The 18,221-nt window shown below is 46.0% G+C and overlaps 1 protein-coding gene across 1 annotated transcript in view; it reads right to left on the reverse strand.

Moving 5' to 3' along the window:
* LOC311122739 (ubiquitin carboxyl-terminal hydrolase 32-like) overlaps window positions 1-18,221 on the reverse strand; it is a 97,348-nt gene that overhangs the window by 9,089 nt on the left and 70,038 nt on the right. The window contains exons 17-26 of the mRNA XM_084197064.1: window positions 13,959-14,113; window positions 12,542-12,623; window positions 10,293-10,367; window positions 9,916-10,054; window positions 9,707-9,812; window positions 7,032-7,205; window positions 4,271-4,445; window positions 3,755-3,906; window positions 3,225-3,336; window positions 1,974-2,200 (exon numbers count right to left, since the gene is read on the reverse strand). Of these exons, the coding sequence (XP_084053190.1) occupies window positions 1,974-2,200; window positions 3,225-3,336; window positions 3,755-3,906; window positions 4,271-4,445; window positions 7,032-7,205; window positions 9,707-9,812; window positions 9,916-10,054; window positions 10,293-10,367; window positions 12,542-12,623; window positions 13,959-14,113 (1,397 nt within the window). The remainder of the gene's footprint in view (window positions 1-1,973; window positions 2,201-3,224; window positions 3,337-3,754; window positions 3,907-4,270; window positions 4,446-7,031; window positions 7,206-9,706; window positions 9,813-9,915; window positions 10,055-10,292; window positions 10,368-12,541; window positions 12,624-13,958; window positions 14,114-18,221) is intronic.

The raw sequence follows: 18,221 nt of genomic DNA on the forward strand, positions 1-18,221 counted from the left end.
TTGGTAGAGCATGGCGTTTGCAACGCCAGGGTTGTGGGTTCGATTCCCACGGGGGGGGGGGGGGGGCCAGTATGAAAAATGTATGCACTCACTAACTGTAAGTCGCTCTGGATAAGAGCGTCTGCTAAATTACTATTTTTTTTATATCTCACTAGATTAGAGTCGTGCCAACTTGGATAGTGCCTGGCGTCCATAATAGCAGTAAACGCCTTCACTTTTGGACACAACATCAGGAGTCTGTATTGGTTGGCCGTTAAGTGAAATGTGTCCCTCGCTATAAAATAAACGTCTGAATCCAACTTTTGCCCGAACCGCACCATATTCCTGCTGTGTAGACAGTGGTAGATTTCGTGGTAGGAAGTTTTACAGGATGCGTATGGTCTAATGGCAGCCCGCCGTCCAACTCAACAGGAATATGGTGCGGTTCGGGCAAAAGTTGGATTCAGACGTTTATTTTATAGCGAGGGACACTTTACGTCTGGTAAGTAGAGTCCCTAGAGATTATACCTTGTGCATTTGTTGAAAGGAAAGGTTTTTCTCGTGTAGCCTGCTACATTGTGGTAGGATTATTTCCCATCACCATCCACCAGCACGATGCACAACTCAGGGAGTCCAACCAACAGACTCCTGATGTTGTGTCCCAAAGCTACACACCAAACACAATATATATGTATCCAGCTTGCTTTTTTTGCGTGGTGTCGGGCCAAGGCCGGAGAGCTAGCTAGTCATTCTTTCCTGCAAAATATCATTGATGGGGTTGTCATTGTCATAGTTTATGAATACAATGGCATAGTCAGACGTAGCCTTTTATTGCATGGGTTATTTTAATTGTACCCATTGTGCGCAGATTAAGCACGTTAGCTAGGTCAATTATTAACTAACTAACGTTAGCAAGCTACTGTCTTGTAGCTAATGAACCTAGGATTGTTGCAAGACGATCATTTATGTGTTAGTTACTCGCAAATAACCTCCTACATCTCATCTCGTGGTAGTGGATTGCTTCTAGTGAGTTTTCATCGTGTGCCTCCCTGGCGATGGAATTCATGGTTGTTTGTTATTATCACCAATGACAGGGGGGTTGAGTAGGGGGCACCGTTCAGAACGTAGTTAGCAGACCGGAAAGAAACCAGGCACTAGCTACACCTCTTAATGAAAGGGAGTCAATACAACCACAGAGTGAAGGTGGTTGATGGTTTTGCTATTGATAGCCTACCTTCTCACTCGGATACTATTAGTCACATATCTCGCGAATAACTAGAACTGCAACAGCTGTAGAATATAGCGACGTTTCCTATTTAATACAAGCGAGGGACCGGTGGAACTACAGTATTGTGTCAGACGTCAACGTGACTGACTTGCTGTGTCTGTTTGCCATGTAACATTGTCACGATGGGGTGTGTTGCACGATTCTTAGGTGACGAACAATGCACAGCCCAACAAATAATAGCCAGTATTGTTGTCAAGTAGATGGCAGGTGCAATAGTCCTCCAGTAACCGGAGTAAACTGAAATGTAATCTATATTGAATGGTGATGATGAATATTAGTCTATTTCTAAATTATTCCACTCAAAGTGGAAGAAATACGTTTTTTTATGGAATGACCAATATTCTGTGGCAAAAAAAAAGAAAAAAGAAAACGTTTAAAAGAGTCACTGACACTGAACACGGGATTTATTTGTTGTTTTACTCTTGACAGACAGTACAGGGCTTATCAAAAATGGTATTTGCTACTAACAGGGTCCTTCCTGTAGGTTATTGGCTTTATGTGACAGTCTTTAGGAAATAGCCTATAGTCCCCTGTATCCCAGTTGGTAGAGCATGGCGCTTGCAACGCCAGGGTTGTGGGTTCGATTCCCACGGGGGGCCAGTATGAAAAATGTATGCACTCACTAACTGTAAGTCGCTCTGGATAAGAGCGTCTGCTAAATGACTCAAATGTAAATGTAAATATATATATATTCTGTGGTACCCACCATCTTCCTGTGCATGGCAATGATGTACCCGATAAAGGGGCTGTCCTGGACGGGGGACACGTGTCCGTTTGGCACCCCCACCCTTCCATTGACCAGGCCTCTCTCTGTGGTCTGTCCGCATGGCACCACGGCGCTGGGCATGCCGTTGGGGATCAGACCAGGCTTGCCGGCAGGATGCCCTTTAGCTGCCACCGCCACCCCATTAGCCATGGGCACAGGGGTGATGTCTGGAGAGGTGTCAGAGAGAGAGAACTAGTGTTACAGATGGACATGTCAGAGAACCTTCTGGAAACAGTGAGTTGGTATTTCATGTGACTGTGAGGAGTATGGTAGGGTTAAGTTCATAAGGAGAGGTACAGTCAAAAAGCTTCTCTACCAGTTATAATGAATGCCTTTTTCAATGTGTTTCTGTGTGTAAGGCAGGTGGCAGCTCTGGTCACTTCAGCCACAACAGGGTCCAACGATTCCCACCATGTATTACATTCTGCCAACCTCTAGAACCACCATGTTACATTCTGCCAACCTCTATAACCACCATGTTACATTCTGCCAACCTCTATAACCACCATGTTACATTCTGCCAACCTCTAGAACCACCATGTTACATTCTGCCAACCTCTAGAACCACCATGTTACATTCTGCCAACCTCTAGACCCACCATGTTACATTCTGCCAACCTCTAGAACCACCATGTATTACATTCTGCCAACCTCTAGAACCACCATGTTCCATTCTGCCAACCTCTAGAACCACCATGTTACATTCTGCCAACCTCTAGAACCACCATGTTACCTTCTGCCAACCTCTAGAACCACCATGTATTCCATTCTGCCAACCTCTAGAACCACCATGTTACATTCTGCCAACCTCTAGAACCACCATGTATTACATTCTGCCAACCTCTAGAACCACCATGTTACATTCTGCCAACCTCTAGAACCACCATGTTACATTCTGCCAACCTCTAGAACCACCATGTTACATTCTGCCAACCTCTAGAACCACCATGTTACATTCTGCCAACCTCTAGAACCACCATGTTACATTCTGCCAACCTCTAGACCCACCATGTTACATTCTGCCAACCTCTAGAACCACCATGTTACATTCTGCCAACCTCTAGAACCACCATGTTACATTCTGCCAACCTCTAGAACCACCATGTTACATTCTGCCAACCTCTAGAACCACCATGTTACATTCTGCCAACCTCTAGAAGCAGCATGGGTGAAAGTGTAGGAGGTTCTCACCTGTCTGTGTTGGTGAGCTGAGGGAGGTGGGGGAGCCTGGCACAGGGATCTCAAACGCACACAGGAAGCCATTCACAGACAGACGCACCTTCTGGTTATCCTGAGGGAAGTTCTACCGTACACAAGAACACACAATTAATTACTACTCTCTGTATTGCACTTGTGTGTGTGTTTGTGCGCATCAGTGTGTGTGCATCAGTGTGTGTGTGTGTGCATCAGTGTGTGTGTGTGTGTGTGTGCATCAGTGTGTGTGTGTGTGTGTGTGTGTGCATCAGTGTGTGTGTGTGTGTGTGCATCAGTGTGTGTGTGTGTGTGTGTGTGTGTGTGCATCAGTGTGTGTGTGTGTGTGTGCATCAGTGTGTGTGCATCAGTGTGTGTGTGTGTGTGTGCATCAGTGTGTGTGTGTGTGTGTGTGTGTGTGTGTGCATCAGTGTGTGTGTGTGTGTGTGTGCATCATTTACATTTACATTTTTAGCATCAGTGTGTGTGCATCAGTGTGTGTGTGAGTGTGTGTGCATCAGTGTGTGTACCTTGATGTTGGAGGTGTGGACCTCTGCCAGTAGTATCTGGTCAGGCTTCAGCCTACACAGTTCACCCAGCTGTTTCTTCAGACCGGTGTACTTGTCATCCATGTTGAGCCTCAGGCCGAACCGTACAGGGGTAGAACCATCCAGCATAATGACTGACAGACAGACAGACGATGCAGTCAATTCAGGAAGTGAATAGAAATGTGTATATTTCCCATTGACCATTATTGTCCATGAGGATATGCTTTGCTGCTTTTGAGGTCTCGGGAAAAGGGCCATTGGCTGCCGCCTCCCCTCTATTGAGGACCCACACCATTCCAGGGTAAGGAAGCGTGCAGGAAAAATAATTGCTGACCCCTCCCACCTGTTATTACAAAAACTCTCCTCTGGCAAACAGTTCAGGTCAATTACGACCAAAACCAACTCACCAACCGGCAATCTGGTCCACAGAGATCAAACCCTCCCACCCCTTTCCAGGAACCTGCCCCCCTCATCAGGGCGTTTAGTCCCAGTCCTCACCAGTGATCTCCAGGTGCATGGAGCTGTCCATGGGGAGGGGTAAAGACAGGAAGTTGAAGGGGTCGAAGCGGGCGCTGATGTGGCCACACGTCTTACACTTGACCTGCGACTTGAGCTGGCCGTGGAACAGATCCACCACGATGGAACGGTTCCTCCGCAAGTGGTTCTCCCATGCCTGATGAGGAACACACACAGAAACATAGAGGGACGTAAAACACACAGAAACATAGAGGGACGTAAAACACACAGAAACATAGAGGGACGTAAAACACACAGAAACATAGAGGGACGTAAAACACACAGAAACACAGAGGGACGTAAAACACACAGAAACATAGAGGGACGTAAAACACACAGAAACATAGAGGGACGTAAAACACACAGAAACACAGAGGGACGTAAAACACACAGAAACATAGAGGGATGTAAAACACACAGAAACACAGAGGGACGTAAAACACACAGAAACACAGAGGGACGTAAAACACACAGAAACATAGAGGGACGTAAAACACACAGAAACACAGAGGGACGTAAAACACACAGAAACACAGAGGGACGTAAAACACACAGAAACACAGAGGGACGTAAAACACACAGAAACACAGAGGGACGTAAAACACACAGAAACACAGAGGGACGTAAAACACACAGAAACACAGAGGGACGTAAAACACACAGAAACATAGAGGGACGTAAAACACACAGAAACATAGAGGGACGTAAAACACACAGAAACATAGAGGGACGTAAAACACACAGAAACACAGAGGGACGTAAAACACACAGAAACACAGAGGGACGTAAAACACACAGAAACATAGAGGGACGTAAAACACACAGAAACATAGAGGGACGTAAAACACACAGAAACACAGATGGACGTAAAACACACAGAAACACAGAGGGACGTAAAACACACAGAAACACAGAGGGACGTAAAACACACAGAAACATAGAGGGACGTAAAACACACAGAAACATAGAGGGACGTAAAACACACAGAAACACAGAGGGACGTAAAACACACAGAAACACAGAGGGACGTAAAACACACAGAAACATAGAGGGACGTAAAACACACAGAAACATAGAGGGACGTAAAACACACAGAAACACAGAGGGACGTAAAACACACAGAAACATAGAGGGACGTAAAACACACAGAAACACAGAGGGACGTAAAACACACAGAAACATAGAGGGACGTAAAACACACAGAAACATAGAGGGACGTAAAACACACAGAAACATAGAGGGACGTAAAACACACAGAAACATAGAGGGACGTAAAACACACAGAAACATAGAGGGACGTAAAACACACAGAAACATAGAGGGACGTAAAACACACAGAAACACAGAGGGACGTAAAACACACAGAAACACAGAGGGACGTAAAACACACAGAAACACAGAGGGACGTAAAACACACAGAAACATAGAGGGACGTAAAACACACAGAAACATAGAGGGACGTAAAACACACAGAAACACAGAGGGACGTAAAACACACAGAAACACAGAGGGACGTAAAACACACAGAAACATAGAGGGACGTAAAACACACAGAAACACAGAGACGTAAAACACACAGAAACACAGAGGGACGTAAAACACACAGAAACACAGAGACGTAAAACACACAGAAACACAGAGACGTAAAACACACAGAAACACAGAGGGACGTAAAACACACAGAAACATAGAGGGACGTAAAACACACAGAAACACAGAGGGACGTACAACACACAGAAACATAGAGGGACGTAAAACACACAGAAACACAGAGGGACGTAAAACACACAGAAACATAGAGGGACGTAAAACACACAGAAACACAGAGGGACGTAAAACACACAGAAACACAGAGACGTAAAACACACAGAAACACAGAGGGACGTACAACACACAGAAACATAGAGGGACGTAAAACACACAGAAACACAGAGGGACGTAAAACACACAGAAACATAGAGGGACGTAAAACACACAGAAACACAGAGGGACGTAAAACACACAGAAACATAGAGGGACGTAAAACACACAGAAACACAGAGGGACGTAAAACACACACAGCACGAATCCTGCTAATCCCTCCTAGGATCACACACACGCTCACTTTTATCCTCTTCCCATTACCTGTACACCAATACACACCCACTACAGGTTATCCACTCCTTAAGAAGTGCTTAGTGGATGGATCAACTTTTATTGACTCTCTCCTCTCCCCTGGTCTCTAAGTCACCTAAGCTGGACTGTCCTCTCTCCTCTCCCCTGGTCTCTAAGTCACCTAAGATGGACTGTCCTCTCTCCTCTCCCCTGGTCTCTAAGTCACCTAAGATGGACTGTCCTCTCTCCTCTCCCCTGGTCTCTAAGTCACCTAAGATGGACTGTCCTCTCTCCTCTCCCCTGGTCTCCAAGTCACCTAAGCTGGACTGTCCTCTCTCCTCTCCCCTGGTCTCCAAGTCACCTAAGATGGACTGTCCTCTCTCCTCTCCCCTGGTCTCTAAGTCACCTAAGATCAGGAATTGGCAACTGGGGGCCCTCTGATCAATTTCCCCCAAAACATTTTTGGGGGAACTCTCTCAGGGAAAATAAAGATTGATTGATTGGTTGTACGTGTTGGTTGATTGGCTGTGTGTGTAGATGTGTGTGTGTGTGTATTTGAGTGTTTATGCCTGTGTGTGTATGTGTGTGTGTGTGTGTGTGTGTGTGTGTGTGCACGTGTGTTTGATTGGCTTATTGATTTAACTCTGACCTCTGACGCGACCTCCCAGTCGGGTCGTCCGTTGCTGTCCTTCAGCTCTACATAGGGTTTCTCATGCACCCTGTTCAGGTCCTCATGGAGCCCGTCCAATAGGAACGCCAGGAGCTCCTGACTGTCCTGCTGCTGGAAGCCGTTGAACCGCGGGGCGTACTTCGCTATAGTCCACTACAGGGGGCGGTAGTGAGAACCAAATATTAGTCAAGACAAGTAGACCAATTCTGATATTTTGACAATTCACATCAGATCTTTTCACATTAGATCTTTTTCAGAGCTGATCAGATAGGTCAAAAGACAAAATGAGTGAAAAAAATATCAGAATTGGGCTGCCTGTGTAAACGCAGCCATTCGGAGTAATTAAGACCATAGTACAAGCCATCGTCCACTACAGGGGGGAGAATGGAAACCCCAAGTTATTAAGGTGACAGTTTCACGGACATCTACTTTCTACTTTACTACCGTCCACTACAGGAGGATGAGCAGTGTCTTTAGTACATGGAGTAGCCAGCCAAGGGACCTCCCATTTATCTTTCTTTTTGCAGAAACAGCTCTATTTTGGTGGCCTCTGGTACATTCTAATGTCTTGATTCCATCTGAAATACACAGCCAAATGATTGAATACTTTAACGACTTTACCTCCCAGATTGGTCAAATATGTTATGGTATATAGAGAAGGAAGACATGACTTTACAATTAAAATGACTGAAAACGTCTGAATTCAGTGTGTTGTTAGTTGTTCTGGATGTCGTCTAGGTCTAGGACTATACGATCAGGACTATATGATCTAAGTAAGAGAACATTAAACCTTTTTAACATTTAACCTGTCTTCTCTTGAGATTAAAGTCATATTTACAGTTTTACTGCAAGATATGAATTGCCACAATGATGTTTGTTCTTCAAATGATGTTTTTTTTATTGGCTCTGCTGCTGTGGGCACTTACAGTAAGGAAACCCTTTAACAGTTTGGCCTGTCAATCAATCAAAACCTAAGCAAAACGGTTGTGTTCTGTCAAGTAAACATGGGATTCCCTGTTGAGAAAACAATATAGAATTACAGGAAAATGCAAAATTGTTCAGGGGGAGGAGGACCCCAGACCCCCCTGCCAGATTGTATAAAAGTGGGGGTGCAGCATCCCTAAATATACCTACAGGTATGATTGAAGAATGAAGCAGGTGCTTAACATGGGCTTTGCATCACAGAAAGCAGCAGCAGACTACTCCATTGTCGACACTTTAATCAAATCAGTAGTCCTATATCAATGTCTTTAATAATACCAGTAGTCCTATATCAATGTCTTTAATCCAATCAGTAGTCCTATATCAATGTCTTTAATACTACCGTATGAGTATCATGACATTAGCTTTTAGAACCTTCAAATCAGTATTATTTTATCATATTTCGGACCACAATGAGGATCGCTCTCCTCTACCTGCAGTGAGGATTCACCATCTTCATCGAACGTTTTCACCATTTATAAAATCTGCAGATAGTCGCCGAAAAAGCATTAGTAGCCTATCAGTAATGCAGATTGGGGAGCCAAATGAACGGCTCTCTGACCGATGCGATTTTTGCTCCGTTCACCTAAAAGATCGTGGTCCTCTGTAGCTCCTCTGTAGCTCAGCTGGTAGAGCACGGCGCTTGTAACGCCAAGGTAGTGGGTTCGATCCCCGGGACCACCCATACACAAAAATGTATGCACGCATGACTGTAAGTCGCTTTGGATAAAAGCGTCTGCTAAATGGCATATTATTATTATTATTATTAGATCAGTTCAAACAGACAGCCATCTCTGGGCTACACTGACGAGTCACCGGCATGTCACCACATGGGCTTCCAATCCTAGGACAATACAGACAATATCTTTGGTTTACTGTCCTGATGAGATACCATGGTATGATTTACGAATAGCAAAGGGGTATAGGAGATTGACTTTATTCAGGCAGTTAGACACCTTTTATAAACTAGTCAACGCTTGCTGTTCGGTTGTCAATAAAACACACAGTAAATAGTCTACTATACACCACGACTCCGTGGCTGGTTATAGAAAATAAATGAAAGTGTCAGAAAACAATAATTAGGGTAAGAGGATTGACTCATCGTTACCGCTTACATTAAATGGGACGTGCTAATTCACTCACAGGACATGATAAAGAAGCATCATGCTCTCCTTCCTCCGTAAAAATACATCTGACCGCTGCCAACCAGAGCGCACTAAAAAAAAATAACAGGTACCGAGAGGCGGGACAGACAGCAGACTGACAAACCAGCAGCTTCCCTGTCATCGCTCGCTTTGTGACTGACAGGCGCCTGTCCTATCAATAGATCACTAGAATATGCATATTGTTCATTCTAGCGGGAGAAAGCTATGAAGGCATTCCTGACAGGCGAATTGAAACTTTTAAATGAAAAGAAGCCTAGTTAATTAATCAAGTGGAAAAAGTAGCCGGCTGACAAGTCTGTAATTGGCTGTTTAGTGGATAGCCGGCACTTACAGAAAACACTGAATGAGACAACCACATATCAGTCAATTAATTCATATCACATATGGAGTTATTAAAGGGCCATAGTACCAAGCCATTGTCCACTACAGGGAGTAAGGATATCACATCCACTGTTGTTGTAACGATCCATGCCATCTTATGGTCCAGAGAAACATTTATAAACCCACCCTGAGTTTGAGAGGAGCAACGTTCTTCTGAGTTCCACTCCACAGCTCCATCAGCAGGTCTCCATAGCATTTAGCCATGTGACCTCGCATCCCGATGGGGTTGGTTCTGGACACACAACATAAATCAGTAATGCTATCCAACAAGCTGTTCACCTTTTCACAACACACGCATGAATACACACACACACACACACACACACACCAGCTACCTGTTGAGTTCATAAAGGTGTCTCCCTGAGATGAAGTAATCAGTGAGGGGCGTGGTGTTGCTCACACACTGGATACTAGAGTTCATAAAGCACGTGTTGCCTAGGTTACTGAGGCCCGTGGCACCCTTCTCCGTAGGAACTGGGGGGGAGGATAGACATGTAACACTATTACACTACATATTTACAGTATTACACATATGTTTGAAAGGTTTTCGGGGAGAAGGGGAGGGAGGGTAGAGATGTAAATCTATCATCCTGAATATTGAAAGTGAAAGCTGTTACTGATAACTGCATTGTAAATGTATGTACCAACGTACTGGTAGAAGGTGCTTGTGAATGTAAAGTGTGATGATCTCAGTGACACCGTCCTGCGGTACCTTTATGTTGGTCCATTTTACTGCTGTTAGCGATGAAGGACATCTCTTCTGGCCAGCTCATGTCTTTGTTCCGAACTAAAAACACAAGAGGACCGTTTTACAGATCAATGACTTACAGTACAAAGACCTGCTACTTTTAGCTTCTCTTTGCAGTCAGTTTTTATTTTTTTACATTTCAACACACTAAGCAGTCAGATAACATTTTTAATTCTAGTGCTGAAAAGTATTTTTGAACGTCCCCTCGACAACTGAGTGTCTTTTTGAACGTCCCCTCGATAACTGAGTGTCTTTTTGAACGTCCCCTCGACAACTGAGTGTCTTTTTGAACGTCCCCTCGACAACTAAGTGTCTTTTTGAACGTACCCTCGACAACTAAGTGTCTTTTTGAACGTACCCTCGACAACTAAGTGTCTTTTTGAACGTACCCTCGACAACTAAGTGTCTTTTTGAACGTACCCTCGACAACTAAGTGTCTTTTTGAACGTACCCTCGACAACTAAATGTCTTTTTGAACGTACCCTCGACAACTAAGTGTCTTTTTGAACGTCCCCTCGATAACTAAGTGTCTTTTTGAACGTCCCCTCGATAACTAAGTGTCTTTTTGAACGTCCCCTCGACAACTGAGTGTCTTTTTGAACGTCCCCTCGACAACTAAGTGTCTTTTTGAACGTCCCCTCGACAACTAAGTGTCTTTTTGAACGTCCCCTCGATAAGTGTCTTTTTGAACGTACCCTCGATGAGTGTCTTTTTGAACGTACCCTCGATAACTAAGCATCTTTTTGAACGTACCCTCGACAACTAAGTGTCTTTTTGAACGTACTATCGATAACTACGTGTCTTTTTGAACGTACCCTCGACAACTAAGTGTCTTTTTGAATGTACCCTCGATAAGTGTCTTTTTGACCGTACCCTCGATAACGGTCTTTTTGACCGTACCCTCGATAACTAGGTGTCTTTTTGAACGTACCCTCGACAACTGAGTGTCTTTTTGAACGTACCCTCGACAACTGAGTGTCTTTTTGAACGTACCCTCGACAACTGAGTGTCTTTTTGAACGTCCCCTCGACAACTGAGTGTCTTTTTGAACGTCCCCTCGATAACTGAGTGTCTTTTTGAACGTCCCCTCGACAACTGAGTGTCTTTTTGAACGTCCCCTCGACAACTAAGTGCCTTTTTGAACGTACCCTCGACAACTAAGTGTCTTTTTGAACGTACCCTCGACAACTAAGTGTCTTTTTGAACGTACCCTCGACAACTAAGTGTCTTTTTGAACGTACCTTCGACAACTAAGTGTCTTTTTGAACGTACCCTCGACAACTAAGTGTCTTTTTGAACGTACCCTCGACAACTAAATGTCTTTTTGAACGTACCCTCGACAACTAAGTGTCTTTTTGAACGTTCCCTCGATAAGTGTCTTTTTGAACGTACCCTCGATAAGTGTCTTTTTGAACGTACCCTCGATGAGTGTCTTTTTGAACGTACCCTCGATAACTAAGCGTCTTTTTGACCGTCCCCTCGATAACTAAGTGTCTTTTTGAACGTCCCCTCGATAACTAAGTGTCTTTTTGACCGTACCCTCGACAACTCAGTGTCTTTTTGACCGTACCCTCGATAAGTGTCTTTTTGAGCGTACCCTCGATAACTAAGTGTATTTTTGAACGTACCCTCGATAACTAAGTGTCTTTTTGAACGTACCCTCGATAACTAAGCATCTTTTTGAACGTACCCTCGATAACTAAGCATCTTTTTGAACGTACCCTCGATAACTAAGCATCTTTTTGAACGTACCCTCGATAACTAAGTGTATTTTTGAGCGTACCCTCGATAACTAAGTGTCTTTTTGAACGTACCCTCGATAACTAAGCATCTTTTTGAACGTACCCTCGATAACTAAGTGTATTTTTGAGCGTACCCTCGATAACTAAGCGTCTTCCTGAACGTACCCTCGATAACTAACCGTCTTTTTGACCGTCCCCTCGATAACTAAGTGTCTTTTTGAACGTACCCTCGATAACTAAGTGTATTTTTGAGCGTACCCTCGATAACTGTCTTTTTGACCGTCCCCTCGATAACTAAGTGTCTTTTTGAACGTACCTTCGATAACTAAGCATATTTTTGAACGTACCCTCGATAACTAAGTGTATTTTTGAACGTACCCTCGATAACTAAGCGTCTTCCTGAACGTACCCTCGATAACTAACCGTCTTTTTGAACGTACCCTCGATAACTAAGCGTCTTTTTGAACGTACCCTCGATAACTAAGTGCTGCTTGTCCTGGATCTTCAGACCCTCCAGAGTGTGGTCCTCATCATCCAACAGGGTCAGATAGTTCTGGGGGGGAGAGAACAGGGTCAGATAGTTCTGGGGGGGAGATAACAGGGTCAGATAGTTCTGGGGGGGGGGAGGAGAACAGGGTCAGATAGTTCTGGGGGGGGGGAGGAGAACAGGGTCAGATAGTTCTGGGGGGGAGGAGAACAGGGTCAGATAGTTCTGGGGGGGAGGAGAACAGGGTCAGATAGTTCTGGGGGGGAGGAGAACAGGGTCAGATAGTTCTGGGGGGGGGGAGGAGAACAGGGTCAGATAGTTCTGGGGGGGGAGGAGAACAGGGTCAGATTGTTCTGGGGGGGAGAGAACAGGGTCAGATAGTTCTGGGGGGGAGAGAACAGGGTCAGATAGTTCTGGGGGGGGGGGAGGAGAACAGGGTCAGATAGTTCTGGGGGGGGGAGGAGAACAGGGTCAGATAGTTCTGGGGGGGGAGGAGAACAGGGTCAGATTGTTCTGGGGGGGAGAGAACAGGGTCAGATAGTTCTGGGGGGGAGAGAACAGGGTCAGATAGTTCTGGGGGGGAGAGAACAGGGTCAGATAGTTCTGGGGGGGAGAGAACAGGGTCAGATAGTTCTGGGGGGGAGGAGAACAGGGTCAGATAGTTCTGGGGGGGGGAGGAGAACAGGGTCAGATAGTTCTGGGGGGGGGGAGGAGAACAGGGTCAGATAGTTCTGGGGGGGAGGAGAACAGGGTCAGATAGTTCTGGGGGGGAGGAGAACAGGGTCAGATAGTTCTGGGGGGGGGGAGGAGAACAGGGTCAGATAGTTCTGGGGGGGGAGGAGAACAGGGTCAGATTGTTCTGGGGGGGAGAGAACAGGGTCAGATAGTTCTGGGGGGGAGAGAACAGGGTCAGATAGTTCTGGGGGGGAGAGAACAGGGTCAGATAGTTCTGGGGGGGAGAGAACAGGGTCAGATAGTTCTGGGGGGGAGAGAACAGGGTCAGATAGTTCTGGGGGGGAGGAGAACAGGGTCAGATAGTTCTGGGGGGGGGAGGAGAACAGGGTCAGATAGTTCTGGGGGGGAGGAGAACAGGGTCAGATAGTTCTGGGGGGGAGGAGAACAGGGTCAGATAGTTCTGGGGGGAGGAGAACAGGGTCAGATTGTTCTGGGGGGGAGGAGAACAGGGTCAGATAGTTCTGGGGGGGGGGGAACAGGGTCAGATAGTTCTGGGGGTGGGGGGGAGAACAGGGTCAGATAGTTCTGGGGGGGGGGGGGAACAGGGTCAGATAGTTCTGGGGGGAGGTTTGGATGAGGAGTTTATATTTAATAGTGTCACCGTAATATCACTTATTTTGTAGTGGTCAACATGCGATAGTTGCTCAAGAATACACACACACACACCTCGCTGTGGTAGAGCCACAGCCTCATGTCCTGGTCTTTGATGCGGAGCCTCTGAGACAGGTACAGGTGGATGTCCTTGATGGTGCCCACGCGGCTGAAACAGCCTGTATAGGCCAGGACCCGCTTCAGAGGAGCGTTGGGGGAGGGCACGTTACCTGGAGGGGGAGAGAGGGGGGAGGGAGAGGGAGGATGAAGAGGCAAGGAGGAGGAGACAGGGGAGGAAGGGGGAGAACACTCCAGCCTTTAGTGGACTATGAGCTCCCAAACTCATTAGAATTACTGAAAAGTCCTGTAATACTGTAAAATACTCTCTCACACAGACTCACACACAGACTCACATTTACTTTTAGAAAATGAGTTAAATCAACACAGAGAGATAAATAATATTTTAGCTCATGGAGGATTAGTTGTAAGGAAGCAGCAAGAAAGGGTGTTTTAGATGAGGTTGTTTAATTAATACAGACTGATTCATTAAATTAAAATGCTTTCAATCAAAAAGGAAACAAAAGTCTATATTAGTTCAGTTAATAAACAACTAATAAAAACAAACGGAACTGATTGGTTTTAAAAGTAAAGCCAAAAACACCAATCTTAATATGTGATCGATTGGTAATACTTTGCCAATACTTTGAAAGCAAAATGAAAGGGAAAGTGGGAATCAAAGCCGTGAACAGCCCCTTCTCCCAGCAACACAGCCTCGCTCTTTTTTCAGTGTGGCTGGTCTAGTCATTCTATGGCGCCTTGCAACACCAACGATTGTGGGTTCGATTCCCGCTGAGGCCACCAATACGTAAAATGTATGCAGCATGACTAAGTCGCTTTGGATAAAAGCGTCTGGTAAATGGCATATTATATTATATGTGGTATTATTTCTATGCCTGGTCAGCTGGTATTATTGACCGGAGCCAAACTAACTCCTCTGGCCAGATATCTGATAACACCGGTCCGATTAGATCAGCACTCTAATAGTCTCATAGTGCCTCTGTGCAGCGCGTCCCCAATCTGATTACCACAGAGCGACCTGCCTGCTACCACAGAGCTACCTGCCTGCTACCACAGAGCTACCTGCCTGCTACCACAGAGCTACCTGTCTGCTACCACAGAGCTACCTGCCTGCTACCACAGAGCTACCTGCCTGCTACCACAGAGCTACCTGCCTGCTACCACAGAGCTACCTGCCTGCTACCACAGAGCTACCTGCCTGCTACCACAGAGCTACCTGTCTGCTACCACAGAGCTACCCGTCTGCTACCACAGAGCTACCCGCCTGCTACCACAGAGCTACCCGCCTGCTACCACAGAGCTACCCGTCTGCTACCACAGAGCTACCCGTCTGCTACCACAGAGCTACCCGTCTGCTACCACAGAGCTACCCGTCTGCTACCACAGAGCTACCCGTCTGCTACCACAGAGCTACCCGTCTGCTACCACAGAGCTACCCGTCTGCTACCACAGAGCTACCCGTCTGCTACCACAGAGCTACCCGTCTGCTACCACAGAGCTACCCGTCTGCTACCACAGAGCTACCTGCCTGCTACCACAGAGCTACCTGTCTGCTACCACAGAGCTACCCGTCTGCTACCACAGAGCTACGTGTCTGATTTATGCCCTTTCGACATTAGCGGAGGTTCAGTCACATAAATCGCCTCAAAACTACAGACTTGACTAACTAGAAATAAAAATATATAACAATTTATAATCTAATATAATCTATAATATCTATATACTATAACAGAAATCGATTTAATAATTTAGTTTACATGTGACATGGCACCCCATGGTGTGGCCTACATCACACTGCCATGATGGAATAAGAGATGGAATAAGCTGCCGTGGGCTTACCGCACCAGACTTAAACACAGGAGTGTTGGGCCAGTAACCGAAAGGTTGCTGGATCGAATCCCCGAGCTCGTTCTGCCCCTGTGCAAGGCAGTTAACCCACTGTTCCCCGGGCGCCAAAGACATGGATGTCGATTAAGGCAGCTCTCCGCACCTCTCTGATTCAGAGGGGTTGGGTTAAATGCGGAAGACACATTTCAGTTGAATGCATTCAGTTGTACAACTGACGAGGTATCCCCCTTTACCTTTCCCAGTCACTAATCTGTTTAAGTAGGCTAATTGGCTAGCATTGTCATCAGCTGTTGTTTACCGTTTCTGTTATGTCATCATTATAACACCTTTACTGTATGTAGGCTTTACGAAGGGGGAGTCAAGATTTATAACACCACTGTTCTGACAACAACAAGGCTACGCAGACAGAATAATACACTTTAGGTTCTCAGGGATGTAGATCAGTTGATAGAGCATGGCGTTTGCAACGCCAGGGTTGTGGGTTCGATTCCCACGGGGGGCCAGTATAAAACAAAAAATGTATTCACTAACTGTAAGTCGCTCTGGATAAGAGCGTCTGCTAAATGACTAAAAATGTAAAAACATGTTTTAGTATGGTCAGTGAGCGCCATATCATCCCTATCAAATCACATTTCATTGGTCACACGCGCCGAATACAACCGGTGTAGACTTTACCGTGAAATGCTAACTTACGAGCCCTTTCCAAACAATGCAGAGTTAAAAAGAAAAAATATTTACAAATAAAAATAATAGTAGCAAAATAAAATAACAGGCTATATTACAAAGAGTCAATGTGTACCGAGTCAATGTGCAGGGGTCCGGGTAAGTCGAGGTAATTGAGCTAATATGGAGGAATAGCCACGGGAAGTAGGGATGCAGAGGGTTCTGCAGCACACCCTGAAAAATCACAACTTTATTTTTTTTTTGGACCCCCAAACTACTTCCCGCGGCTATGCATGTAGATAGGGGTAAAAGTGACCAGGCAATCAGGTTATACACTACATGACCAAAACTATGTTGAAATCTGCTCGTCCAACATCTCATTCCAAAATCATGGGCATTAATACGGAGTTGGTCTCCCGAGTGGCGCAGTGGTCTAAAGCACTGCATCGCAGTGCTAGCTGTGCCACTAGAGATCCTGGTTCGAATCCAGGCTCTGTCGTAGCCGGCCGCGACCGGGAGACCCATGGGGCGGCGCACAATTGGACCAGCGTCGTCCAGGGTAGGGGAGGGAATGGCCGGCAGGGGATGTTGGTAGAGCATGGCGTTTGCAACGCCAGGGTTGTGGGTTCGATTCCCACGGGGGGGGGGGGGCAGTATGAAAAAAATATATATATATAATGTATGCACTCACTAACTGTAAGTCGCTCTGGATAAGAGCGTCTGCTAAATGACTAAAATGTAAATGTAAATGTCCCAGGCCCCGTGTAGCTCAGTTGGTAGAGCATGGCGCTTGCAACGCCAGGGTTGTGGGTTCGATTCCCACGGGGGGGGGGGCCCGTATGAAAAAAAAAAGATGTATATATAATGTATGCACTCACTAACTGTAAGTCGCTCTGGATAAGAGCGTCTGCTAAATGACTAAAATGTAAATGTAAAATGTCCCACCTTTGCTGCTATAACACTCTTCTGGGAAGGTTTTCCACTAGATGTTGGAAAATTGCTTCGGGGACTCGCTTCCATTCAGCCACAAGAGCATTAGTGAGGACGGCACTGATCTTGGGCGATTAGGCCTGGCTCACAGTCTGCGTTCCAATTCATCCCAAAGGTGTTCGATGGAGTTGATGTCAGGGCTCTGTGCAGGTCAGTCAAGTTCTTCCACACTGATCTCGACAAACCATTTCTGTATGGACCTCGCTTTGTGCACGGGGGCATTGTCATGCTGAGACAGGGAAGGGCCTTCCCCAAACTGTTGCCACAAAGTTGGAAGCACAGAATCGTCTAGAATGTCATTGTATGCTGTAGCGTTAAGATTTCCCTTCACTGGAACTAAGGGGCCTAGCCCGAACCATGAAAAACAGCCCCAGACCATTATTCCTCCTCCACCAAACTTTACAGTTGGCACTATGCATTGGGGCAGGCAGCGTTCTCCTGGCATCTCCTGGTGAAGCGTGATTCATCACTCCAGAGAACGCGTTTCCACTGCTCCAGAGTCCAATGGCGGCGAGCTTTACACCACTCCAGCCGACGCTTGGCATTGCACACGGTGATCTTAGGCTTGTGTGCGGCTGCTCAGCCATGGACACCCATTTCATGAAGCTCCGGACTAACAGTTCTTGTGCTGACGTTGCTTCCAGAGGCAGTTAGGAACTCGGTAGTGAGTGTTGCAACCGAGGACAGACAACTTTTACTTGCTACGCGCTTCAGCACTCGGCGGTCCCGTTCTGTGAGCTTGTGTGGCCAACCACTTTG

The sequence above is a fragment of the Coregonus lavaretus genome (genome assembly GCF_964263955.1).
Source record: "Coregonus lavaretus genome assembly, contig: HAP1_SCAFFOLD_614, whole genome shotgun sequence".
Classification (NCBI taxonomy): Eukaryota; Metazoa; Chordata; class Actinopteri; order Salmoniformes; family Salmonidae; genus Coregonus; species Coregonus lavaretus.